Genomic DNA, 27,651 nt, shown 5'->3' on the forward strand with positions numbered 1-27,651 from the left:
TGTGGGTTGTGTTATGGGCATGGGAATTTTGGTTAAGTTTCATTGGGTTTTTTTAGTTTTGTTGTTTTGCCGTTTTGTGAGTGTGTTGTTGTGTTGTTTTTCATTTTGAGTAGATATGTTTGTACCTTGTGGGTTGTGTTATGGGCATGGGAATTTTGGTTAAGTTTCGTTGGGGTTTTTTTGAGTTTTGCTGTCCCGTTGAACCAACCTAACAGATTTATATATATAGATTATGTATGTATGCATGTATTTATTTGTTTGTATTGAATACTAGCCGTCCCCTGCTATGCGTTGCTGTGGCCCAGTCTGGTGATCTGGAAAATAAAGTAACGAGAAAGTGTTGGTTTCTAATATATATAATTTCTTGATGCTTGTGGGTAAATAGTATTTCTTGCTGTTTCTTCGTCAGTGTTGATGTGGAGATTGTCTGGTTTGCCTACTCAACATGCAACATATCATTGTCCTTTCAAATCTATGATATTATATCTCTGTGTCTGTGAATCATATCTATCTATTAATATCTATGGCTGGATGGCTCTTTGTCAGGAGGGCTTTGATTATGTTTCCTTGCCCTGGTGAAGGGAGTTGGAATGGATGGCCTTAAGTATTTTCTGTTGGTCATGGGGGTTCTGTGTGGGAAGTTTGGCCCAATTCTGTCATTAGTGGGGTTCAGAACACTCTTTGATTGTAGGTGAACTATAAATCCCAGTAACTACAATTCCCAAATGTCAAGGTCTATTTCCCCCAAACTCCATCTGTGTTCATATTTGGACATATGGAATATCTGTGCCAAGTTTGGTCCATATCAGGCATGTAGCCGGGGGGGGGGGGGGGGGCTTGAGGGGCTTCAGCCCCCCCCCCCCCCCACGAAATTCTCATGGTGGTTCGCGAAAAGGCCTTACTGGTGCATTATTTAAACTGTTATGTTTATTCATATCATGATCTGATCACCATACTCAATATATCCCATATGCATGGGGGTATTGGGGTAATGGTTTGCTAGGCTAGACCCTCTTTCACTCAGACTCAGCCCCCCCCCCGAAACCCCCCTGAAAAAAAATCAGCCCCCCCCCCCCCGAAACGAAATCCTGGCTACGGGCCTGGTCCAGGTCCATCATTGTTTGAGTCCACAGTGCTCTCTGGATGTAGAAGAACTACAACTCCCAAACTCAAGGTCAATGCCCACCAAAGCCTTCTAGTGTTTTCTGTTGGTCATGGGAGTCCTGTGTTCCACGTTTGGTTCAATTCCATCGTTGGTGGTGTTCGGAATGCTCTTTGATTGTAGGTGAACTATAAATTCCATCAACTACAACTCCCAAATGACAAAATCAATTTTTTTAGTGGTTGTCACTCCTTGGGTTAGTAGGTGTCTTGTAGCCAAATTTGGTGGCAATTCGTCCAACGGTTTTGGAGTTATGTTAATCCCACAAACGAACATTACATTTTTATTTATATAGACTTGCCATTTATGAGACTACTGTCTAAAACAGGCATGGCCCAACTTGGGGGTCCTTCAGGTGTTTTGGACTTCAACTCCCATAATTCCTAACAGCAGGTTGGCTGTTAGAAATTGTGGGGGTTGAAGTCCAAAACACCTGGAGGGCCCAAGTTTTGCCTGGTCTAAAAGGTGTCCCCAAAGTTACCACACCTGATCTATGGGTATAAGAGGACTTTGTTCAGTCTTCCTCAAACAGAGACTTTCAGGACACCTTGTACTCCAAAGTCCTGCCTACTCTGTGGCCAGGCTCCACCTGTCGTGTTGAGAATGGTGCAGAAGGCCCCATTTCGCCCCCTCCCCCAAAAAGAGGTGTCAAGAGTTCTCCACAGCTTTTGGAGGCCTTGCCCTTCCTGAGGGGAGAAGGGCCGGAGGACGGCGAGCGGAGGAATGCCGAGGCTGAGCTCAGCAGTAGGGCAGCCCGGGGCCCACACCCACCTCGGAAGTTTTTGATGACCAGCTTCTTGGAGGTGGCGGCGCCGCTGCGGCCCCCGGCCAGGGAGGCGGCCTTGGTGAGCCCGTTGGTGTGCCCCACCAAGGCCGACAAGTGCCGCTGCTGCTGCTGCTTCCTCTGGGGCTCGCCGGCCATTTTCGGGGCTCAGTGGCCCTGGGGTCCTCCCTCCCGTCCGGCCCTGGGCCTCCGGGAAGCAACCAGGCGCATCTCCTCAGGGCCGGAGAAGGAAGGGAAGCAGGCGGGCAGGCAGGCCTTCGCGGGGAGGAGGGAGAGAGAGAGGCCGTCCTTCGCGGCGCCTCACAAAATGGCTCCTCCCCCTCCTCCTTCGCTGGAAGGAGGGATCACGGCGGGACAGAGCGGGCGCCTCCTACACGGTGGGACTGACGCGCCTTGGCACCGCTTGGAATCTACTGAATCCTGGGAGTCGCCGCCGCCGCTTGCTGTCTTCGGCAGAGGAGGCTAAAGAATAAAACCCCACAATATCTGCTTTGAACTGGAATATATGGCAGTGTGGACTCAGCCCCCTTCCACACAGCTCTATATCCCAGAATATCATGGCAGAAAATCCCACAATATCTGCTTTGAACTGGGTTATCTGAGTCCACACTCAGATAATGTGGGATTTTCTATTTAGTTATTCTGAAATATAGGGCTGTGTGGAAGGGACCCCAGAATATCAGGGCAGGAAATCCCAACTTATCTGAGTGTGGACTCAGATAACCCGGTTCAAAGCAGATATTGTGGGATTTTCTGCCTTGATATTCTGAGATACAGGGCTGTGTGGAAGGACCCCCAGAATATCAGGGCAGGAAATATAATAATAATAATAATAATAATAATAATAATAATAATAAAAATAAAATGAAAATGAACAAAATCTGGCTACCAGTATTAAAAAAACTCTAAAATTACAACAGCACAAGAACAGAGAGGAAACAAACAAGGGCATCTAATTACCTCTCAACAAAAGTTTGCTCCAGGCACTGTCAGGCCATTATATGCTAATCAAGGTAGTCAGTTGAAACATTCACACCTAGCTCCAGCAGACAAGAGTACTTTGTCCCACCCTGGTCATTCCACAGATATATAAACCCTTTTTCCTAGTTCCAACAGACCTCACTACCTCTGAGGATGCTTGCCATAGATGCAGGCGAAACGTCAGGAGAGAATGCCTTTAGAACATGGCCATATAGGCCGAAAAAACCTACAACAATCCAGTGATTCCGGCCATGAAAGCCTTAGACAGTAATAATAAAACTTTATTTATACCCTGCTACCATCTCCCCAAGGGACTCGGTGCGGCTTACATGAGGCCAAGCCCACAGTACATCAATAAACAAAAGCAATAACAAACAAAAGCAATACAATTAATATAAAACACATAACAAAAAAAATAAATCAACAGTAACACACAAGTATTTAAAACCAATGGCCAGGCCAAATGTAATAGATTAAAATTAAAAATAATGCTGGACATGGACAAGGTGGGATATAACTGGGTAGAATTTTCAAGGAGAGATGAAGGAACGCAGTCAGTCCTAAATCAATGGTAAAGTGCATTTTGAGGGCAGATTGCTGAGGATTTTCCATATTATGGGAAGGCACACTGGAACAACCACGTTTTCAGGCTCCTCCTAAAGTCTGCCAGAGTTGGGACATGTCTGATGTCCTTGGGAAGTGAGTTCCAGAGTTGGGGGGCCGCCATCGAGAAGGCCCTCTCCCTCATGCAAAGGAGGATATCCCATTTTATCTGAGTGTGGACTCAGATAACCCACTTCAAAGCAGATATTGTGGGATTTTCTGCCTTGATATTCTGAGATACAGAGCTGTGTGGAATATCAAGGCAGGAAATCCCACATTATCTGCTTTGTACTGGGGGCCCTTTGACACAGCCCTATATCCCAGAATATCAAGGAAGAAAATCCCACATTATCTGCTTTGAACTGGAATGTATGGCAATGTGAACTCAGATAACCCAGTTCAAGTAAGAAAATGTGGGATTTTCAGCCTTGACATTCTGAGGGCCCTTCCACACAGCCATATATCCCAGAATATCAAGGCAGAAAATCCCACAATATCTGAGTGTGGACTCAGAAAACCCAGTTCAAAGCAGATATTGTGGGATTTCCTGCCTTGAGATTCTGGGATGTAGGGCTGTATGGAAGGGCCCTGAGTTGTCTGAGTCCACACTCAGATAATGTGAGATTTTGTGCCTTGATATTCTAGGATATAGGGCTATGTGGAAGGGCCCCCAGAAAGCAAGCTTGCCTTGATCTCAGCCACCCATGTGGAAGGGGATATCGAACAGGAGTCAATAAAGGGATACCCTCAACCAGTTTTGAAGATAAATGGGTTCAAGCCCAGAAAACATATGTTGCCGCAATAGATCTGTTAGTTAGAAACCCAAAAACCACAGCTGCCTGTCATTGGATCTGCTGGAATTTGTTCTTTAAATCCCCTGGAAAGCTTATAATGCTCCTCAAATGGAGATGCCCTGGGAGGCACATGGCCTTGGGAACAAACCTGTTGAGCAAATATGATTCTAGAGCGTGTCACATTTATTGCTTTTGGTTTAAAGGTCAAAGCAAAAAAAAAACAAACCCAACAAAAATATAAACAAAGGTATACCCAGTAGATTTTACTCTCTAAATTGGCATCAATTGATTATTTGAATGTGTTATGCTTTCTATTAGTTTTATGTTTGCTTTAAACTTATGTGCTTTAACTGGTTTTATGTGTTTTTAGTTATATGTTGTATTTTAATTCTATGTTGTACTCTACTTTGAGCCTTAATGAGATATGGGTTAGAAATAAGTTGTGTCAAAATGGGTTGCTGTGAGCTTTCCTGGGCTGTATGGCCATGTTCCAGAAGCATTCTTCCCTGGCATTTTGCCCACATCAATGACAGGCAAGCTCAGAGGTTGTGAGGTCTGTTGGAAACTAGGCAAGTGGGGTTTATGTATCTGTGGAATGGCCAGGTTGGGATAAAGAACTCTTGCCTGCTTTAGGCAAGTGTGCATGTTGCAATTGGCCAGCTTGATTATTACTGAATGGCCTTGCAGCTTCAAATAAGTTGCTGTTATTGAAATTCAATGTGCTTGGGATTATTTTGGGGAGGGGCTTTGCTAAAGGTCCTTGAATAAAAGCAAGAAAATTACAATGAGGCAGTTTCCAGGCTGATCCTGTTTAAGGTAAACAGGCAATTTTGAGTCAACAGGTTTTTCATAAGATTTTGGCATAAATCCAGCTGGGTGGTTGTAGTTTTTTTGGCAATAAAGCCATGTTCTAGAAGCATTCTCTCCTGATGTTTTGCCTGCATCTGTGGTAGGCATCCTCAGAGGTTGTGAGATCCTCACAACCTTTGAGGATGCAGGTGAAACGTCAGGAGAGAATGCTTCTAGAACATGGCCATACAGCCCAAAAAACCTGCAACAACCCAGTGATTCAGTCCATGAAAGCCTTTGACAATACATTAAACCCATCTGTTATTCACAAAAGGCACCAGATTCCCATCAGAACTTGGAAGCTAAGCAAATTCAGCCCTGGTTAGTACTTCGACAGGAGAGTGCCAACAAATCCTAGGTGCTGTGGGCTATATTTCAGAGGAAGGAATTGGCAAAGCCACCTCTGAGCAAAACTACAACTCCCATAATTCCGTAGCATTGTGCATTAGCAATTAAAGTGGTGCCGAACTGTCTTTAAATCTACATTGCAGATGCATCCTAGATCTCACCCAATACTTATTTATTTATTTACGACATTTATATGCCGCCCTTCTCACCCCAAGGGGGACTCAAGAGTGGCTTACAAAATATAAATACATATGTATTGTTGAAGGCTTTCATGGCTGGAATCACTAGGTTCTTGTAGGTTTTTTCGGGCTATAGGGCCATTTCTCCTGACGTTTCGCCTGCATCTATGGCAAGCATCCTCAGAGGTAGTGAGGTCTGTTGGAAATAGGAAAATGGGTTTATATATCTGTGGAATGACTGGGGTGGGGCAAAGAGCTCTCTGCTGAAACTAGGTGTGAATGTTTCAGCAATATATTATTAGCATAGTACTTCAGGAAATACTTCAGGAAATAATGCCCGACTGCTCATTGGAGGGAAGGATAGTAGAGGTCAAGATTAAGTATTTTGGCCACATCACAAGAAGAAAGGAAAGCTTAGAGAAGACAATTATGCTGGGGAAGATGGAAGGAAAAAGGAAGAGGGGCTGACCAAGGGCAAGATGGATGGATGGTATCCTTGAAGTGACTGGCTTGACTCTGAAGGAGCTGGGGGTGGTGACGGCCGACAGGGAGCTCTGGCGTGGTCTAGTCCAGGAGGTCACGAAGAGTCGGAAACGACTGAACAAATGAACAACACAAGATCAATATTAAATATTACTATATTGTACTATACCATTATATTGTAATATTATTAGTAAAATTACATATAATAATAATAATAAATTATTATTATTATTATTATTATTATTATTATTATTATATTGCATTGGAGCCCCTGGTGGCGCAGTGGGTTAAACCCCTGTGCCAGCAGGACTGAAGACCGACAGATCGCAGGTTTGAATCCGGGGAGAGGTGGATGAGCTCCCTCTATCAGCTCCAGCTCCTCATGCAGGGACATGAGAGAAACCTCCATGGATGATAAACATCAAATCATCCAGGCGTCCCCTTGGCAACGTCCTTGCAGACGGCCAATTCTCTCACACCAGAAACGACTTGCAGTTTCTCAAGTTGCTCCTGACATGACAAGAAAATTGCATTATATATTATAAATACTATATGTATATTCAATATATTATATTATATTGCACTATATTCTATTATTAGAATAGCACAGGAGACAAGGTGGAACTGGAATTTTAAATGCATGGATGAAATTATGTGCAGTTTCGCAGGCAGACGCCTGGCGTGAGCAATAACAGCATATATTTAGCACCACAGATCCTATCGTTGGCACCCTATTTAGCCTGCAAGCAGCTCCTGCAAGCACTCCAGCAGTGCATGAACTCAACTGAAATCCCTCTCGTCCTAAGCCGCGAATCGCGCGCTGCTTGCCACTTAATAGGCTTTGCCCTGCCACGGGATACAGCTTGGCCACGCCTCCTCCGAGCCGCAGCAAGAATAAGCCACGCCCACCCGCTCCGCTTGCATCGTGAGGCGTTTGTTGTGGCCGGGCACGTCACGTGCCGAGGAGAGTGGGCGGAGCTTTTGGGGCTTGGCAGCCAATCAGCGAAGGAGCGGGATTTCCGTCAGCAGAAAGGAAGTCCCCTTTTGAGAGAGAGAGAAAAAAAGGTTCCGCTTATCTCTCGATGAACCTTCTTATGGACCGAGGCTGGCCTCGTGGCGACGCACCTGTGCAATCGGGTTAACGGGTAGGCAAAGAGGATAAAGGCGGTGAGTGTGTGGGTAGAGGGCAGGTGTTGTGCGCATGCGCGTTCTTACAACATGGCGGCGGGCTCTTTCCTTATTTCTGAAGCATGACATTCCGTTCGACTTTTTCAGGCCCCAGAGGCTGGAGACACAAAGCCCTTTAAAACGACTGAACACTTCTTTCCTTTTTAAACAAATGTTCATTGAGATTTGTGTGCCTTTGCTGTCTGACTCGCGCCTTTTGAAAAAGATGGCATTGAGCATGTGCAGAGTGCCAGGAAGGACTAGTCGTGGCAGGGGGCCCTTGTCTTTCAAACAATGCGATCCTCTGCTTTCTTGGATGTCATGGTTTCCAACGAATCGTGCCTTTTCAAAATATGACAGTCTCAGCTTAGACTCCCTAACTTCTAGAGCTTTGTTTTATTTATTCTAGGGTGTTATTCATATTTTATTTGCTCTAGGAATGGGGCCCATTTATTTAAATGTTTTACTAATCCATGGTACCCACAGAGCTCCTCTCCAGCACATCTCAAATGACTTCATTCTTTTTCTCTCCAATTTCTTCACAATCATACATAGAAATGGAAAATACTATGGCATGGACAATCCTGACTTCAGTGTGCAATGATATATCGTTACACTTCAGGATCTTGTCTCCTTCATGATTGCCCTTTCCAGAGCCTAGTCTTTTTCAGATGTCTTGACTCCATTCTGAATAATAATAATAATAATAATAATAATAATAATAATACTTTATTTGTACCCCACCCTATCTCCCCGAGCAGACTCAGGGCTGTTTCCAACAAAAGTAACAAATTGGCAAACATTCAATGCAAAAAAAAAAAACAAAAAAAAAGCTGTGGAACTCCCTCCCTGCTGAAATTAGACAGGCGCCTTCCCTCATGGCCTTCCGCAAGGGCCTGAAAACCTGGCTCTTCGAAAAGGCCTTCAACTAAGTGCTATGCTTTGGAATGACCACCGGAATGGACTATGACTACGAGATTGATTATGACCCAAACAAGACGAAGCGGATTTTTAGTTTAATTAGCTGTGTGTTAGTAAGATGTGTGTTATGGCCCTGAATTTACTGTAACTGTTGTCTTTATGTTCTATGTTCTGTACACCGCCACGAGTCGCCTTCGGGCTGAGAGTGGCGGTTAACAAGTGCAAATAATAAATAAATAATAATAAATAAATAAAAACCCAACTATGATAAATCAAATCAAAAACAGTGAATAAAACAATCTCAAACTTATAGAACTCAATAAAAATAATACATAACTGAACTTACCTAAATATAATATAAACCATCACACACAATTTCCACAGGCTGAAGTAGATGTCCAATATCTAGGCAAGGATATATATAAAGGTTTTCCTCCTCTCCGTATCCTAAGGTGCATAAATGAGTTTTTAAAGGAGAGGAGAGTGGGGGCTGTTTTTATTTCTTTATGGAGGGAGTTCCAGCAGAGGGGGGGGGACTACAGAGAAGACCCCCTCTCTCATCCCCACCAACCATGCTTGAGACGGGGGTGGCCACGTATCCCTATATCCCAGAATCTCAAGGCAGAATTCCCACAATATCTGCTTTGAACAGGATTTTCTACCTTGATATTCTGAGATATAGTACTGTGTGGAAGGGCCCCCAGAATATCAGGGCAGGAAATCACACATTATCTATAATAATAATAATAATAATAATAATAATAATAATAACACTTTATTTGTACCCCGCTACCATCTCTCCAAGGGACTTGGTGCAGCTTACATGAGGCCGAGCCCGAACACAACAATACAAGCAATAATCACAACAATACAAGCAAGTAAAATAAAAACATAAACAATAAACATATAACATTATCAATAAGACAACATACAATTAAAAACTGTGGGAAGGCCAAATGTAAAATTAAAAATTGGAAATAGTGCTCTAAGTGTGAACCCAGATAACCCAAGTCACCCTTGTCCTTATTTTTGTTTTCTTGGGGACCTTCCACATAACCATATAACCCAGAATATCAAGGCAATAATCCATGATACCTGCTTTGAACTGGGTTATCTGAATTAACAGTGCCATATAACCCAGTTCAAAGCAGATAATGTGGGATTTTATACAGCCATGTGGAAGGGGCCTTGATATTCAGCTGTAAATCTGCCTTTACACTTTCTTCTTTTACTTTCTTCAGTAATTAGAGTCATAAAAGGCCCTTCCACACAGTCCTATATCCCAGAATATCAAGTAAGAAAATCCCACATTATCTGAGTGTGGACTCAGATAACCCAGTTTAAGGCAGATATTGTTGGATTTTCCGCCTTGTATTCTGGGATATAGAGCTGTGTGGAAGGGCCCAGAGTTGGAAGAGACCTCATGGGCCATCCAGTCCAACCCTCAAATCTTTGTGCATTTTTGCTAATAGTATGGTTCACCTGCACATCTGAAACTACTGGTGTTCTTTCCTCCAGATCCTTCCTCTGAATCTAACCCTGCTCTGATATGTTCAATGTACAAGTCAAACAGAAAAGGTGATGATCTGACACTTTTCTGATTGGAATTCATTCATTTTCTCATATTCTGTTCTACCAGTAGTCTCTTGCCCTGAGTACAGGACAGTCAAATGTTGTAGCATACCCATTTCATTTAGGTGATCCATATTTTTCCATTATCAAAGATTTTGCTATGATCTATAATGCACAGGTTGATTTGTTTCTGATATGACCATAGAAACATATCTGCTAGATATTGATTACAAGGGGATGCTGGTGTATTTGCATTTCCATCTGGGAGGTCTAAAGCAGTGTGTCCTAAGATACTGAGCCAGACATTGATTCCTAGAATCATCGGTCAGATGGGTGCTGATAAAGGCCATCATCTGGAGAGGCCCTGCTCGCGCTCCCACCTGCATCGCAAGCACGATTGGTGGGGACGAGAGAGAGGGCCTTTTCGATGGTGGCCCCTCGACTCTGGAACTCACTTCCTAAGGACATCAGGCATGCCCCAACTCTCGCACTCTTTAGGAGGAGCTTGAAGACGTGGTTGTTCCAGTGTGCCTTCCCAAAATAATGACCCCATAGCACTTTGTCCTCCAAAACACTTTATATTGTTTTAGGTCTACCTGTATGTTTCCACAAACACTCCATCACTTTTTCGCCCATGTCCAGCATTATTTTTAAATTTTAATTACATTTGGCCTACCCATAGATTTTAAAGTGTGTTGTCCTATTGTTAATGCTTATGTTATTGTTTTATTGTCTTGTTTGTTTTTAAATTGCTTGTATTGTTGTTATTGCTTGTATTGTTGTATTCTGGGCTCGGCCTCATGTAAGCCATACCGAGTCCCCTGGGGAGATGGTAACAGGATATAAATAAAGATGATGATGATGATGATGATGATGATTGCCTCTCCAGAGTATTCTCCTATGAATGTTTTAATGCTGCTTTCTCAAGGTTTGATTTGATTATAACTTACTTGGGCTTCTCGGTTTTGGTAGGCAGCGGGCAACAGGAGCTTTCTACTGTTGTTATAACAAGACTTTCCAGACCCTAATTAGTGAGAACATTGAACAAATGTTTACAGTGCTATTAGGGTTGTAGTTCATGCTGACTTGTAGCTGGTGCTGTCAGTGGCATACACTCAGATTTCTTTATGTGTGTAGTCCAAAGGAAGCACTCAGGTAAGGTGGCAAACATTCAGCCTGGATGGGAACCCTGTCGTTTCCCATCCAGGCTGAATGTTTGGCACCATACCTGAGTGCTTCAGAAGTAGCTAGGCTCCAGTTCCCATCAGGCCTGCCCATATAACCAATTATCAAAAATATGGGAGCTGTCAACACGTGGAGAGCCATATGTTTTTCAGAACTGCATTTTACAAAGGTTTGCTCATACAGATACAGGAACTCTGAAGTTGTGAAAAGAAGACATGCCACATACATACACTTTCAAGATTGGCCGTGTCCATAATAAATTCACATAATTTTTATTCTGCACTTTCAGCATAAACATCTTTTTTGAGAAAGTAGCAAAAATCAAAAGTAGAAACCTAATAATAATTCATGGGCGATCATCTTCCAGAGGTAGTCCTGGCAGTGGATCCACATGGCCTTTCACAATGAGGACATATGTTTCCAGATGGGAAGATGCTCACTGCAAGGGTTTGACACTCCTTCCTCCTTAAAATCTACCGTACTGGTGGTAACAGCTGACCTCCAGTAACATAATAATGATTAGGATGATATTAATAGTAATGTAAGTATACATCTTCATCTGTTAACAAGGCCTGGCTTAGTCAAAGTCATTCTTTTTTACAAAAGTATTTGTAGCCCTCACCCAGCCCCTTTTTTCTCCCCCGCTCCCAATCTTGGGCAGCCTACTATAGTAACAAGTATTTTTTTATTGTTATAGTGACCGATACTTGTATTTTTGTTATCTTTTCAGTAAAAAGTGTGTGTTCACTTTTGATCTAATGGCGCACATCAGCATAAACCAATACTTGCAGCAGGTAAGCATATTTTAACCGTTTTTCATTGGATGTGGTTTAACTGTTACAATATCTTTTGTCCCAAAAACCTCTCATCTCACTAGTTGTACAACAGATCTTCAGAAACAAACAGTGCTTTGTAGGAGATACACTGAAACAACGGGAACATGTAATATTTAGACTACTGCAACATGCTCTATTGGGTTGCCTTTGAAGACTGTTTGGAAGCTTCAAGTGGTCCAACAGGCAGCAGCTAGATTGCTCACTGGAGTGGGGTACAGGGATCATACAACCCCCATGTTACGCCAACTCCACTGGCTTCCAGTCTGCTACTGAGCACAATTCAAAAATTTTGATTTAGCCTATAAAGCCCTAAACAGTTCTGGCCCAGCTTACTTGTCTAAACATATCTCCCTCTATGAACCATCTTGGAGTTTAAGATTTTCTGGGGAGGCCCTGCTCTCGGTCCCACCTCCTTCACAGGGCCTTCTCAGTGGTGGCCCCTCAGCTGTGGAATTCCGTCCCAAGCGACATCAGATTAACCTCTTCCGTCCAGACTTTAGGAAAAAACTGAAAACTTGCATGTGGGACCAAGTGTTTGGATAATTGATTAGTGCACTATGTGAACATGGAATTGTGCAATGATAACTGGAACGGCCTGGGCTATGATATTGGATTATGTGATTTTAATTATTTTAATGTTGATATGTTTTTAGCGGATGTTTTAATGTATATGTTTTTATTTGCTGGATATGTATTGTGTGTAATGTATGACATCGAATTGTGACTCTATGCGCTGCTCTGAGTCCCCTTGAGAAGGGAGGGATAGAAATACGGCAAATAAATAAATATTAGTCCTATTAAAAACATTTTATTTGCTAATTTTCACTGAGGCTGCAGCACATTAGAGAAAATTTACAGAAATAAAGTTTCTGAATAGTTTTTAAAAAACTAATATAAGTAATTCTCATATTTCTGAAACCATTTAATCCTGGCAGTTACATTTGGGGCAACTTATTTTCTCTCTCACTTAGTCAAGAATATGTTATTCATTATTTACTATGCCTTTTTTGAGAGAGAGAGAGAGAGAATAAGAGGGAGTGCTGGTATCAAGTAGCAGTTAAGTAAATTATGCAACTAGTAGCTACATTTTAGTTTCAACTCAGCCGCAAACTCACTGCTTAGTCTTAAATCAACTACTGCCCTTTAGCTAATGTCCCTCTGTCTTCAGTGTAGAATAATATCGCTCTATCTCACTAGATAGTTGTTCTTGACATCCATAGATCTTTGCAAAAGTACAACTCTTTGGATCCTGATTTTTTTAAGGAGAAGTATTGATAATTAATATATTCTAAATTCTTATGATTTATATTTCATTAGCAAGAAACAGATTGGGTGAAAAATTACTTTAAATACTTATTTCTGTACTTGTTGTTTATATATTTTCTCTCTCTTAAAATAGACTCAAAGCAGCTAACAATGTTACAAAATAAAATTAAAATGTGCAATTTAAAACCAAAAACATAGAAATAGAATTAAATACTTAGCATTATTCCCTCACTGACATATTTCATTGACCACAGTCCTCCCTCCTTTTGTTAAGCTTGAGAAGACTAGTACTGAAGTCACAGTGCTGCCTCATGGGAGAATACCACATTCTCACCTCGGTATAAAAGTACAAGTAATCAAAGATAATTTCCTATTGCTTTAGTGATAATGTTAGTGTTATTACATTTGTAACACAATATTTATGTCTCCCCCCCCCCCACCCCATTTTCCAGGTATTAGAATCTATTGACAGCAAAGATGGATTATTTTGTGCAGAATTGGTATCATTTAAACATCCTCATGTTGCAAATCCTAGGCTTCAGGTAAGTGATGGAGGATATAATCTATACACAACTACCTGAAAATTAATATTGTTGACAGACAGCCTTTGAATAGACATATGTAGATAGAATTGGAACTGCATTCACAGTTGATTTAGCCCAGCTGTGTGGCTGTGTGGTAGACTGAAGTCTTCCGCAGCACGGTAGAATACAAAGTACTTTATATGTAATTATTAAACATTTACTAGTATAGTAAATGTTTAATAATTACTGACTTTTTCTGTTTCTGGTTTCAAAATGTAATCTCTCATTGATAAACACTGAGCAAATATATATAAAGTCCTGGAATAGTCAGTCCTGGACCATGCTATTTTTAATGAAAATTGATGTATTGTATTACGTTTGTTACCAAGGCTACATAGTGCCCTTTCTAAGGAGTCTGTTACAGATTGCATGGTGCCCCTGGTGGGGATTCTGTCATTTTCTTTGCTTTTGAACAGGGTCTTTTGAAGATTTCCATTTATAGGCCATTTTATAACCTTTATGGATAATTTCTCCTTGGGATTTAAAATGGTAAGCTTGCTCTCATGGATCTGAACATAATCATTCACGTGCACACCATCTCTTGGAAGGTTTTTAGAAAAGCTTAATTTTTAAAAGGTGTATTAATACTGTGTTTGTTGTGTAAGACAATGCTGTCCTGTTTACAAGTGAAGAACTGTCTCCAACTTGAGCCAAATGGCCATAAACCTAGAGCCAATTACCTTCCTCTCAGTCTGACTGTTCTTCATATTCATTTATGTCTAACAAGGTGTTCTTTTTTATTGTATTTATTTTATTATTAGCTTTCATCTCCAGAAGAAAAGTGCCAACAAGTGCTCGAAGTACCCTATGATGAAATGTTTGCTGCCCACTTAAGGTAACAATCATGGTGAGGGGAAACAGCTTGAATTCTCATTAATCCAAGCAGCCGTCTATAGCAGAAGTATATTTACCATGGAGTAACCCCATTTGAGCATAGCAAGGCACTTCCTCCAGAACATAAAAAAGAATTTGCTTGGAATTAAAACATCTTTATTTATTCATTCATTTATTTATTCATTTATTTGTGGTATTTGTATACCACCCTTCTCAACCCTGAAGGGGATTCAGGCAACAATTAAATGCCATCGATAAAAACAGTATAAAACATCAAAATTGACCCTCCCCTGATAAAACATTAAACATAATTAAACACATCACATAAAATAGCATTGCATACCACACAACACATAGCCATTGTCCTTAAACAGTCCTGGGTCATTGCACTTACAACTTTAACTTTAAATATTCCTGTGCATAAAAACATGACTTACATCTCTGGAATAAATTAGCCATTTATTTTCAATAGCTGCATTTTACTTGAGCATTCCTTACCTGAAATTGTTCACATGTGTGGCTGAGATAATAATATTTTGGTGGTTTGATGCACACAAACTTTGTTTCATGCAGAAAATTATTTAAAATGTTGTATAAAATAATCTTCAGGATATGTGCATAAGGTGTACGCAAAATACAAACTACAAGAAAGGAGATTCCATCTGAATATTAAGAAGACCTTCCTGACTGTGAGAGCTGTTCAGCAGTGGAACTCCCTGCCCCGGAGTGTGGTGGAGGCTCCTTCTTCGGAGTCTTTTAAACAGAAGCTGGATGGCCATCTGTCGGGGGTGCTTTGAATACAATATTCCTGCTTCTTGGCAGGGGGTTGGACTGGATGGCCCACAAGGTCTCTTCCAACTCTATGATTCTATGATTTCTTGTTTAGACTTGGATCCCATCTCCAAGATATCTCATTATTAGCATATGTGAAAATACAGGTGCAGGCAGTCCCAAAGTTACAAACAAGATAGGTTCTATAGGTTTGTTCTTAAGTTGAATTTGTATGTAAGTCAAAACAGGTATATTTTTAAAGTGTAACTACAGCCAATATATATAGATATAAGCTTTGGATAGTATAGGGAGGGGTATAGTATTTGTTTTATTTTCTCTGCCCCAGTTCAGAAGGTTTCACCTCACTTTCTGTCCCTGTGATTGCTGGATTTTGAAAAAATGGCTTGCAGAAATGAGGATTGGTGAGAAAGCTTCAACTGAGACATCTTTTTCCCGTGATAACTCTTTCAGGAGTGAATTTCCCTTTCAAGGAGTAGATTTCTGTCGCTTTCTATTGTCTCACCTCTGTACTTAACTATGAGTTGTTTGTAAGTCAGATGTTTATAACTCAGGGACTGCCTGTATTCCAAAGTTCAGAAAAATCCCAAATACTTTTGGCCTCTACCATTTCAGGAAAAAGGATGTTCAACTTATATAGTGAACAAATATGATTGATATTTACAACAAGTTTTTCCTTCTATGAAAGCTGTAGACTCATAATGAAGTAATGGTAGAATCAAAAGTAAATGCATTCTAAGCAGCTTTCTGAACATTCTGTTCAATCAGAAAGCTTACAACAACATGTGTGGCACATTTTCAAAGATTCATGGTAAAGCAAGAAATCGACCATAAAAACAATGGTAGACATAAGTTATACTGATTGTTAAACCAGGAAAAATGAAAGAATTTAGTATCTTACTATATTCTGTATAAGGTGTAGCCTGATTCTGTGTATACTAGGCATCATTTAATGACTTTTACTATTTTTCTCTCTTCTCTTGATAGATGCACGTTTGCAGTTGCCAACCATGATTTTGTAGAAGCATACAAATGCCAGACTGTTATAGTACAATATCCTTTTATCTGGATTTCATTCAAGCAGAGATTTCCAAACTCTGTCATAACATCTTAGAGTGTTGACTGCACTATGTACGTGTGTCACGTGAACATACTCATAGATGCCAAAAGTCTTGGAAATGTATGTTATTATCTTACAAATCATGCATTTAAAAAAAATATGAATGAAATGTTTTCATGAGATACGTTGTGTCCCCATATAATTTGTTATTATAATTTATGTATGTATCAATATCTCTTATAAGGGGTAGTTTTAACTTCTTGTTTGCTAGTAAAACTGAATTACTGTGCCATGAAATTATGCATGCCTAAAAAGGGTGTCACTAACATGAAATGTTTGGAAAATTATTTCTACACTGTAAAAATATTATTATTATTATTATTATTATTATTATTATTATTATTACCCGTCTCTTGTGGCTGGAGGGGAGTCGCAACATAGCTAAAGAGATCCCACTTTCCAAGATGTAATCCAATCCATCAACTGGGGCAACCCAACACAATTCTCCACTCCTAGATTAAATGACATTCCCCTTTTGAGAAGTGTGTTGCTGTTTAATGCAAGTGGCATTTTCTGCATGAAGTACCTTTCACCATCCCAAGTTGGTGTGGAAACTGCAGCTACTTCTAGAACATGACTTCTAGCTTCCATGTTGTGAACAATTACAATATTCATGAGGTTGCTTCTTGGCATTATTGTTGATCTTTGGTTTCACAGTACACTGCTATGATATTGAATCACTTGTATCACTAGAAATCACATTGTATTACATTTCCCTAAACTTTACACATCTTTCCTGAGAGCTTTTCAAGCACACAAAGAAGAAAATTGGTAAGTGTCTGATTAACATAATTATATGGTTGGAAAAAGGAATATTTTGTACCTTAACATATGTTACCTCTTAACACAAAAGCATGCTTTGCCTCTAAGTAAATAATGTTGGTTCTCTTGATATCAAAACATCATTACATAAAGTGATGTTTCTAGGTATTTTATCTAAAATTGTGCTCAGGGCAAAAAAAAAAAACCCTAAATATATAAAGGCAGTGGTTGCTTACTGCCCATCTGGAAGAAATAAAAGCTAAAGAGAAAAAAGGGACTTGATTCTGTCTCTCTTCGTTCTTTATAAACAATACTCAGAAAGAGGTACCCAAGAAGGCTGAGAAACAATAAATGTATCTATAGCGGCCTGAGGGGTTGTATTCTATTTTGAACAGGAATTTAAACAAGAAGCAGCTTCTTTGATAGATAAATAAATACATAGATGGCATGGAGTTCAGTAAAGAAAGGTATTGTGAACTCCAATTGCAAGCTCAGTTCAAGTGTTTCAGTGTTTGACACTGAAAATGTGATCTGCTTGTCAAGATCTTTTATACAGCCCTATGGCAACTCAAAAAGAGAGACTAACTATAGCCCAGACTAGAATACGGAGTGCCAGTCATGTGCCTTTTGAGTACCTCAGCACTTGGGAAGCATGAGCTTTTTCTAGATCCCTAAGTGTTTTCAGTGCACCAAGATAAATGGCTCTCAAAGGCAAGAAGTTGTCTCTTGATATAAAGATGAATATGTTTGTGTTTCTTGCCATGCTTGCGGTATATTATTAATTATTTATTATATAAGGAATAATAAACCTTTGGTCCTTCAGATGTTTTAGACCTCCGTCTCTTACAGTGAGCCATTCTGGATTGAGTTAATAGGTTTTGTAATCAAAAATATCTAGAGGCTGCAGATTCCTTACCACCTTAAAGTAGTATGTTTATATCAGGAATCCATTATTTGCACATTAACAATATTTAATTTGTTTTCCAGGGCTTTGCCTATTATGTATGCTGTAGCACTTGATCTTCGGATTTTTGCCAATAGCGTAAGTTATAATTGCTAGGTGACAAGGAGAATACTGTGGGTGAAGGATGCCTGGACATATTTGCACACACATAAACAGTTGATGGGCCTACATTGTCCAATGAGAGCTGGCTGAAAGCAGCCACGACTATATCTTCTTTAGATTGGTTAATGAGATGCCTGAAAAGAAAATGCAAAGTCATCCAGGAAGAAAAGAATAGGCAAAATTCCTGAAAAGAATCATCAGTTCAAGTTTTGTTACATTATGAGACTTGTTTGTTGTTGAAACTTTGGGATACGTTTACTCAGAATTGTGGGGTTTGAGAAGGCCAAAGCACATTCTTCCTGGTTTATGATAACCTTGGGAGCATCTCCACTATAGAATTAATACAGTGACACCACTTTAAGTGGTATGGCTTAATATTATGGAATCATGAGTTTAATAGCTTGATGAGACACCAGCACTCCTTGCCAGAGAAAGCATAGGATTGAGGCTTGTCAAACTGCATTAATTCTACTATGTAGATGCACCCTCCAAAGTTTTACTTTTTTATTATTTACTTTTTTAAGGAACTAGGAGTACAATAATTATTGTATTTATAAGAACATATTGAGGTCCTGCAAATAATTTTTAAAGGACTCTGTGATTTAAGAACATATTAGTAGTGAGAGAGAGTTCAAACAATCTATGCTGAGCTGACAAACTTTTCAGAACTATGGTCCTTCTATTGGCAATGTGTTCTAGCCTCAGTTCAATTAGCTGTTCCTGACAGGGCAAGCTTGTCCCAAGCAGCAATTGTTCTACTCTTAACTCGCAAAGATGACCAAGAACCAACGGAGCCAATCCTTGGGCAACTAAACTATGCTGCACCCAAACCTCTAGGGATGTGATAAAGAGATTAAACTGTTCTCCCTTATCTTGTAACTACAGCTCTGATCTCTAAGAGTTAAGGATCCGACATAAATTCATCATGTCCTCTTTCACTTGGCCCCCTTCTTCCTCCATTTTTGACTCTTCATAAAGATCTTCTGGTTACAGCAAGGCATTTCTGCCAGCAAAAGAGCATTGGTTCAAAATCTACAGGCAGTGGACCTTTGAGTCAGGATTGCATTGTTTTACAAGCCATTGTTTTCTTGTGTACCATGGCAGGCAGACCAACAGCTAGCAAAGAAAGGCAAAGGCAAAATTGGGGACATGTTGGAAAAAGCTGCAGAACTCCTGATGAGCTGTTTTCGTGTATGTGCCAGTGATACGTAAGTAATGCTCATCTCTGGATCCAAAAATAAATCCCAAGTCTACTAAGATTATTTTCCTGGTTTTGTAAAATATGACATAATTTCAGTATACAAGCCACGTGTTAATAGAAAAGAATTGTGAAGTTGCTTATACCTTCTAAAATAAATAGTGGGGGGAGTTCTTCCTCTTTTGGCACATTATTAACCATTCAGAGGTACAATTTTTTTATTGTGAGGATGTTTTCCTCACTCTTTCATTTGTTTAATTTAAAACAAATGGAAAACATTTCTCACATTTATTATCATCCAATTCTTTTGGATTACAGCTTCCATAATAACTGATGATTGGCCATAGTGGAGTTACTAGTTGTAGCTGTAGTAGTAGTAGTAGTAGTAATAATAATAATAATAATAATAATAATAATAATAATAATGCTTTTATATCCCATCACCATCTCTCAAAAGGGACTTGAGGTGGTTTACAAACGCATTTGGAAGTGCAACAAAATACAATAAATATATGAACATATAAAACAATCACAGTGTAAATATATGAAAACAAATATACATAAAACTTAATATAAAACCCCTACTGATTTAAAAGATTCAGTAAAACGCAGCAGTGGCTGTGGATATAAAATTGGCTGTATTCGATATCAGTCTCTTAAAGTGCCAGAGTGAGAGGAGTCCCTAGATCCTCAAGTTTTAACATTGGAGTTCTAATCATTGCCAAAGGCCTGTTTGAAGAGACATGTTTTCAAGTTTGTCTGAAAATATTGGAGAGTGAAGGCTAGCCGAATTTCTCTAGGGAGGACATTCCAATGCCGGGGGGCCACCACCAAGAAGGTCCTCTCCCCTCGTCTCCACCAGCTGTGCTTGAGATGGAGGTGGGACCTAGAGGAGGGCTTCTTTGGAAGATCTAAAAACCCTTGCTGGTTCATAGAAGTCTAAAATGTCTGAAGGGCTCCAGGTTGGGGAAGGTTGGTGCACAACTCTTCCCTGCCTCTCAAACTCATTTTATCTTCTGCTGATCCAAGGACACACAGTATTTTTTCAGATCAGAAAAAAATAGTTATTTATCCAAAGTCTGTAGTATTCTATTAAGTATTGTTAACTTGTTGAGAAATTGTCATGACTTGCTGTTACTTCATTCTCTTGAATACCTATTTCCCCCAAACATTAAAAGTTTATGAAAAGGATAATCCTTTGACCTTCAAGTATTTTGGACTGAAGTTTCCTTAACAATTGTGCTGTGGAACTAGGAACTGTGAAATCCTAATCTTGTAGAATTTTAATTCATAGAAATACGTTAATGCTTTGTTATTATGATTTCTAATTTAATTCTGTTTCTAATTATTGTTACAGTCGAGCTGGCATTGAAGACTCCAAAAAGTGGGGCATGTTGTTCTTGGTGAATCAACTTTTTAAAATTTATTTTAAGGTACGCAACATTATCTTTGTCCAGATTATCCATATTTCTAAATCTAGTCCAATGTTGTGTATAGTCCTCCTTTGTTAACATCACTGTTGTTTCCAGATCAACAAGCTTCACCTCTGCAAACCACTGATAAGAGCAATTGATAGCTCTAATCTTAAAGATGAATACAGCATGGCACAGAGAGTTACCTATAGATATTATGTTGGACGGAAAGCCATGTTTGATAGTGATTTTAAACAAGGTACTTTTTCTAACCTTTTTTCCCCCATGGGTTATCTTTTTGGTGCACATTTTCTGTTTGTGCATCTGTTGTATGGAGCATTATCAGTGTTGCATTGATTACTCCCACTGAACTATTGTGTATGGATTCAAGTTATTCTTTTAGTCATGGTTTTCAGAACCTTTTCAAAATGTTCGTTTCGCAAATTTATATCAAAAACTTAGTTCTTCCCGGTCAGAGATGTAAAATTATGTTTTAGTGCTTTTTGTGAAATGGCAGTTAAAAAAAAAAGAAAATGGGCAGCAGATGATTATTTCAGCAGGAAAACTTAACTAAGTATTACATATGAAGGAAAAAAATCCAAAATGATGCTTTGACTTTATTCAACTAATAATAATAATAATAATAATAATTCAATATTATAATTCTACATTTTAAATTACATGTAATATTACTAATAATATTACAATATAATGATATAGTACAATATAGTAATATATAATACTGATATTGTACTATGCTGATAATACAATATATTGTATGTATATATATATATTGTAAGCCTCCCTGATTCCCCTTCAGGGTGAGAAGGGCAGCATATAAATGTTCTAAATAAAACTATACATATTTGCTGGTGGCATCTCTTATGTGCTATTGTGCTAAATCTTTTTCTCTGATTGCAGCTGAAGAGTATCTATCTTTTGCCTTTGAGCACTGCCACCGCTCCAGCCAGAAAAATAAAAGGATGATCCTGATTTATTTGCTACCAGTAAAAATGTTACTGGTAAGTGACATTTCAGCACATCGGAATTATTGTGTCATGCTGTGGCATTTTCAGAGGTTGAGGCTAAAGCTTCCAGGCATCCAGGATTAGTACAGTTCATGAGATGTCTGTGCAACATGTGACCCAGGAAGCTGAATGCACCCCACCAGCTATGATTTGTGCCCTGCCATGTGCTTGATAACTTTTCTCCATTTGTAATTCCATATAAACTCTAAAAGCATAAAATCAGTTATGAAACTTGAGCTTTGCATAATTGGATTTTCTGTTAACAACAAGTGCTTCAAAATGTTGCTTTTATTACTAGAGCTCCTAGAATCCCCCAGCCAGCTTGACTACTAGTTGGAAATTTCAAGGTCCTGTAGTTTCCTGTCATAAGGGGTAAAGGTCTGCACTTACCTTGTCTTCTCTTTCGGTTTACATTGAGGGCTAGCACATTACCGTATTTCATAGATTCTAAGACACCACTCATTGTAAGATGCACATTAATTTCAGTGCTCACTAACAGGAAAAAAGCTTTATTTGTATATATAAAAAAGCACCTGAAAATCTTAAGATGCACCCCATTTAAAAATGTTCATATGGGGGGAAAATGTACATCTTAGAATCAAGGGAATACAGTAGATACCCTTAGATACCCTAAGTTATACCAATAATATATTTCTAGTATGATTAGTTGCTTATCTATTTAATAATGTCACTCAGTTTCAAATTGTGTTTGGATTTCAGGGCCACATGCCAATGATACAACTTTTAAAAAAATATGACCTCATGCAGTTTGCAGAAGTCACAAAGGCTGTGAGGTAGGTTGCTTTATTAAAGGAATGCTTGTAGTCTTGTAGGGAGGGGCTGCCTTTAGTAAAACATTAAGTTGTATATATTTTATAGAGTATCTAAATTAATTGCTGAGTAGCACTAGGAAGCATTTGTATGGATCCCAAGAGAGCAGGATTTCCTTGGATGTTGTCTAGGGATACATCTAATAATTAAGCAATATTCTTTTTCTGGGGTCAACAGTGTGAGATGAACAAAGTTGGACATGGTTCTGGCTAATCTAACTAGATAAAATGTATCTTCAGACAGGCCATAGCTAGCAGACTCCATCCCCACTACAATCCCCATGTGCCCTCAAAATATTTCTTGAGAAAGCATTCAGAGCCAGCATTGTCACTGCTCCAAAGGGGAGATGTAGGGACGAGAGAAAGGGAAAAAAGCTGTTATGAAAACCAGGTCAACGCCTGATACAGTGCTGAGCTCTGAAGCCCAAAGAATCATCTCCTTTGTTCACTTATCTAACTTTAGATTGCAGAGGAAGTTTTGTGTATATCAACATTATTTACTGACTTACTGTTATTTCTTCAATGAAAATCCAGAAAGATCACAGGCTCAGTACACTCTTGTTCCCATGTTTCATATCTGGTATGTATTTTACTTGAAACTTGCTTTTTAAAAGGACTAATTTTAACTCCCTTAGTGAAGGGAACCTTCTTCTGTTGAATGACGCTCTGGCGAAACATGAGACATTCTTTATACGTTGTGGGATCTTCCTTATCCTTGAGAAGTTGAAAATAATCACCTACAGGAATCTCTTCAAGAAAGTGTAAGCACTAGCAGAGTATAATTCTTTCTGTTTAAAATTTCAGTCTTTTTTAGTTTTGATTTCATTAAAAGAAAGCATTTTTATTTGAAATTATGTTTGTTCATTTTTTTGTTTTTCCCGTAAAGACCTTCAGAAACATTGAGAATACAGACTTTTGGGGTCTGAACAAATAGCATCATGTATTTTCCTATCTTTAGATTACCATTGGTTCCTTTTACCTTTAAGCATTAAATCATTATGCCCCTAATTAGAAGGTACTGTTGTTTTCCTCTCAATAAGTTTAATACGTGAGTTCAGATTGTAGTAGCAGTGCTTTAATTGCTGAATATTTTGTAAACGTGATTTCATTTCCAATTTATTACTGGATTAATATGATATGATATTGAGTTGTTGGTGATGTAAGCCATTGCTACTGAAAGCAATGTTTCCAGAAAAGAAAGAAACATTTGTACGAGATGAGCATAAATTTACTGCCAGTCTCTGGGAAACTAGAAAAGAAATGCTGTTCTTCCACTTCAGATAGTTTGAGAAGTCAACACAGCAAAGCCTTGTGGCCTTCCTGATGTTGTGAAAGCCTTAATGCTTGCTAGCTTGGTCAATAGTGAGGGTAGGTTGTCCACATTGTAATGAGTCACTGTGATGTTATGGGTGTACTAGAGAAAATAAACTCAAATATGGTTATGTATTTGAGATATAGCATATTTAATAATGTAAGGATCTTTTGGGAGGAGGTGAGAAAATTGAACAGTGGTTTGCTGAATATTTAAAGAGATTTTTAAAAAGAAGCTGGTGCATATGACAAAGAGAGGGAGTTTATAAAAGTTAGGAATACAGGAAAGAGAAACATTAATTATAGTTAGTTAATCAGATTTTATTAGAATTTCGAGTGTTGAATAAATAATATTTAACTGTAGGTTGAAGTTTTGTTTCATAAGTCACTTTTGAAAGCTACAATAGTGGGTTCCTGTGAGTTTTCCAGGCTGTATGGCCATGTTCCAGAAGCATGATGTTTTGCCCACATCTATGGCAGGCATCCTCAGAGGTTGTGAGGTCTGTTGGGAACTAGGCAAGTGAGATTTATATGTCCGTGGAATGTCTAAGGTGGGAGAAAGAACTCTTGTCTGCATGAGGCAAGCGTGAATGCTGCAACCAGCCACCCAACTAGCATTCAGTGCCTCTGCAGCTTCAAAGACCAGCTGGTTGCTGCCTGGGGGGGATTCTCTGCCAGGAGGTGCCAGTTGGCCCCGACCAACTCCTGTCCAGAATTCCCCTGTTCCCTGAGTGCCAGTATGGTTTTGTGAAAGACAAGAGAAGTACAAACCTGATGTATACTTCAACTCTCTTTTCAGATATTTGTTACTCAAAACTCACCAGCTATCTCTAGATGCCTTTCTGGTGGCCCTGAAATTCATGAAAGTTGATGATGTTGATATTGATGAAGTCCAGTGTATTCTAGCCAACCTCATATATATGGTAAGCATCAGGTTTCATTGCTGTAGCATGGATGAAAACACAACAGAAATACATTAAGGACTGTCGTGGGCAATAGGCCTACTTCAGAATAATTAAATTGGACCCAGCCTTAATTTGTACTTAGAATAGACCCACTGAAATAATCAGGACGTTGCTTCTTCATGATTAACTTGAGCTCGGAATAATTGATTTCAGTGGATTTATGACCAGGTTTGAATCAAGTTCATTAATTCTAGATTCTGTTAATAGTATTTAATGTGTAACAAATCATAGCCACTTGTGTTTTGAGAAGAGTATGGAAGCTGGATGCTTCTTAAGCCAGGGGTTTTGTGTAACATGATGTCTGTCATCCTATTAGTGGCATGCACATGTGTAAGTTAACTCTATACCTGTGTATTTTTATTTTGAGGGGATTGGTGTAGAGGTTAGTATTCCTTTTCTCCCTCCAAAGCAGCCAATTCACTCTGCTCCACATAGAATTGGAAGAGATCACAAGGGCCATCTACTCCAACCCCCAGCCATGCAGGAACACACAAATAAAACAACCCAGACAGATGGCCATCCATTCTCTGTTTAAAAATCTGTATGTGAAACTGTGGAGGATCGCAGCCAGTGTACATTTCCCATTTTACTCAATACTAAAAGAGCACATATATGGGTGGTCCCAAATATCTAAATAAAATATACAGTATATCAGATATGGAAACAGTCACAGAGCCAGTAGCATTCAAAGTATTGAAAAGGGACTACACATTACAAAAAGCTGGTTTTTAATGAATGGCCCTTCTCTCCCTGCTATCCTTTTGGCTAAGCCGGAAGGGGCTTTGAGTTCTAAAGGCCATTTTAAGTGTATGTATTGTATTTTAATTCTGTTTTACCACACTGTTGCTATTTAATTGCTTTTTAAATTTTGTATTTCACTTTTAAAACGTTTTCTAGTGTGAGATTTTTAGCCGCCTTGAGTCCTCACAGAAAGGCGGGGTATGAATAAAATTAATAATATTAATATTATTTTATCCAGGCAGACTTTTAAAGAAGAAGGTTTTTAAGATCAAGTCAAGGGATGCTGTGTTTTTAGCTATGAATAGGCTTTCAATCAGTTTAAACTTTATTTTTAATGCTGTTCATGTTAAATTCTATTTTCATGTTTGTATATTTTTAGGTTTTAATTGTATTATATTTATTGTGAGCCACTTTGAGTCACCTTTTTATAGAGAAAAAGTGAGATCTAAATTATAATTCCTCAGACCCATTATATCTCTTCTCAAGAATGTATCCAATAACAGTTTCATTATAATTTGACACGTGTAATCTCTTCAGTATTTCCTTAACAGTTTTTTTTCTTTTGGTACCATAGTGCTGATTCAAAATGATGCCTGTTACCCTTTAAACGTATCTCACATTGGCTTCTTTGCTTGTAGAGGTCCTTCCACACAGCCATATAGCCCAGAATATCAAGACAGAAAATCCCACCATATCTGCTTTGAACTGGATTATCTGAGTGTATACTGCCATATATTTCAGTTCAGAGCAGAAAATGTGGATTTTATTCAGTTGTGTGGAAGGGGCCTAGGATCAATGTTTTAAATTTTTTAGCATTATCTACCAGCAGACACATTAGTCCCCTCTCCATATGTGCCTCACCCTCTCTGCCTATGCAACCGATATTTAGAGAATCCCACACAAGATCATAAGTATATGCATATTATTTATTTTATACATTTAGTGATCTTATTTATTCTTATAGAAAGCCTCAAACATAGCTGAATGTGCATGTGATGCTTGAAATTTTGTGTTCATGATCTTAGATTTATGACACTTCAATTTGTGTGTTTTCTTTCTGTGTTAGGGTCACATTAAAGGCTATATTTCCCACCAGCATCAGAAACTTGTTGTCAGCAAGCAAAACCCATTCCCACCACTTTCTACTGTCTGTTGAATCTGTAATGACCAAAATGGAGATGTACTACTATTAATATGGAGTACTTTGGGAACATGTTTCTTTACAAAAGAATCACAGAACTAATCTGAATGCAGAGGTGTCATCACAAGGAGTTTTTTTGAGTGTGACAATACAGATCCTTCGCGATACCCTCCCCAGATGTATGGAGGAGTGAAAATAATCTTATATACTATTCTGCACTCTCCCAGCAAAGGAGCTTCCCCTATTCAAGGTCTTCTGTGGATATAAGAAGCCTTGTCATTGATGGAACATAGATTGTGGATCCAAATTTATGACTCCTTTCAGCAAGCTACATTTTTTAAAGAAAACACACTATTTAAGTTGCACTTTTTGCTGATATCCTTCTATCGAGTTCTGTTCATAAAAGAAACTGTCACAATTATAAGTTTCAACTATTTTTTTATCCCAATAAAAGATAATTTTAGTATGTGTGTTAAAATGAAAGATTTTGTGAGGAATAGAAACTGTTCATTTCAACAAAACCTATTTTATGAGCATGTTTAAAAGTATCTTTTAAAAAAATATTAAAAATATTTTTTTCATGAGCTTGTTTTCCTCATGAAATATGATCTCCATGTTAACTTCAAGCCAACATCTTTTGGAATCAATGTACTAGATTAAAGCGTTGACCATGCACATTGAAACCACTAATTTAAGCCAAGTTAAAATGGCAGTTCATCCCAAGGGAAGGGAAATAGTGA

At 39.0% G+C, this 27,651-nt stretch overlaps 2 protein-coding genes across 3 annotated transcripts in view; one reads left to right on the forward strand and one right to left on the reverse strand.

The window, feature by feature from the left end:
- CUL4A (cullin 4A) overlaps nt 1-2,268 on the reverse strand; it is a 40,692-nt gene extending 38,424 nt beyond the window's left edge. The window contains exon 1 of the mRNA XM_067466849.1: nt 1,934-2,268. Coding sequence (XP_067322950.1) covers nt 1,934-2,084 — 151 coding nt within the window. The 5' untranslated portion in view covers nt 2,085-2,268. The remainder of the gene's footprint in view (nt 1-1,933) is intronic.
- A 4,880-nt stretch (nt 2,269-7,148) lies between these two features.
- Nucleotides 7,149-27,377, forward strand: PCID2 (PCI domain containing 2). 2 transcript variants are annotated; one of them, XM_067466850.1, is made up of 15 exons: nt 7,149-7,350; nt 11,759-11,822; nt 13,583-13,672; nt 14,476-14,549; nt 16,325-16,390; nt 17,187-17,228; nt 18,207-18,261; nt 19,390-19,493; nt 20,841-20,916; nt 21,013-21,154; nt 21,817-21,917; nt 22,644-22,717; nt 23,389-23,514; nt 24,864-24,987; nt 26,837-27,377. In XM_067466850.1, the coding sequence occupies exons 2-15, from the start codon at nt 11,787-11,789 to the stop codon at nt 26,924-26,926; spliced, it is 1,200 nt and encodes a 399-aa protein (XP_067322951.1). In that variant the 5' UTR covers nt 7,149-7,350; nt 11,759-11,786; the 3' UTR covers nt 26,927-27,377. The 2 variants fall into 2 exon arrangements, with proteins under 2 accessions (XP_067322951.1, XP_067322952.1); XM_067466851.1 differs by having other exon boundaries at nt 7,149-7,328.
- The last annotated feature ends 274 nt before the right edge of the window (nt 27,378-27,651 follow it).

This window comes from Anolis sagrei, chromosome 3 (genome assembly GCF_037176765.1).
Source record: "Anolis sagrei isolate rAnoSag1 chromosome 3, rAnoSag1.mat, whole genome shotgun sequence".
NCBI lineage: Eukaryota > Metazoa > Chordata > Lepidosauria > Squamata > Dactyloidae > Anolis > Anolis sagrei.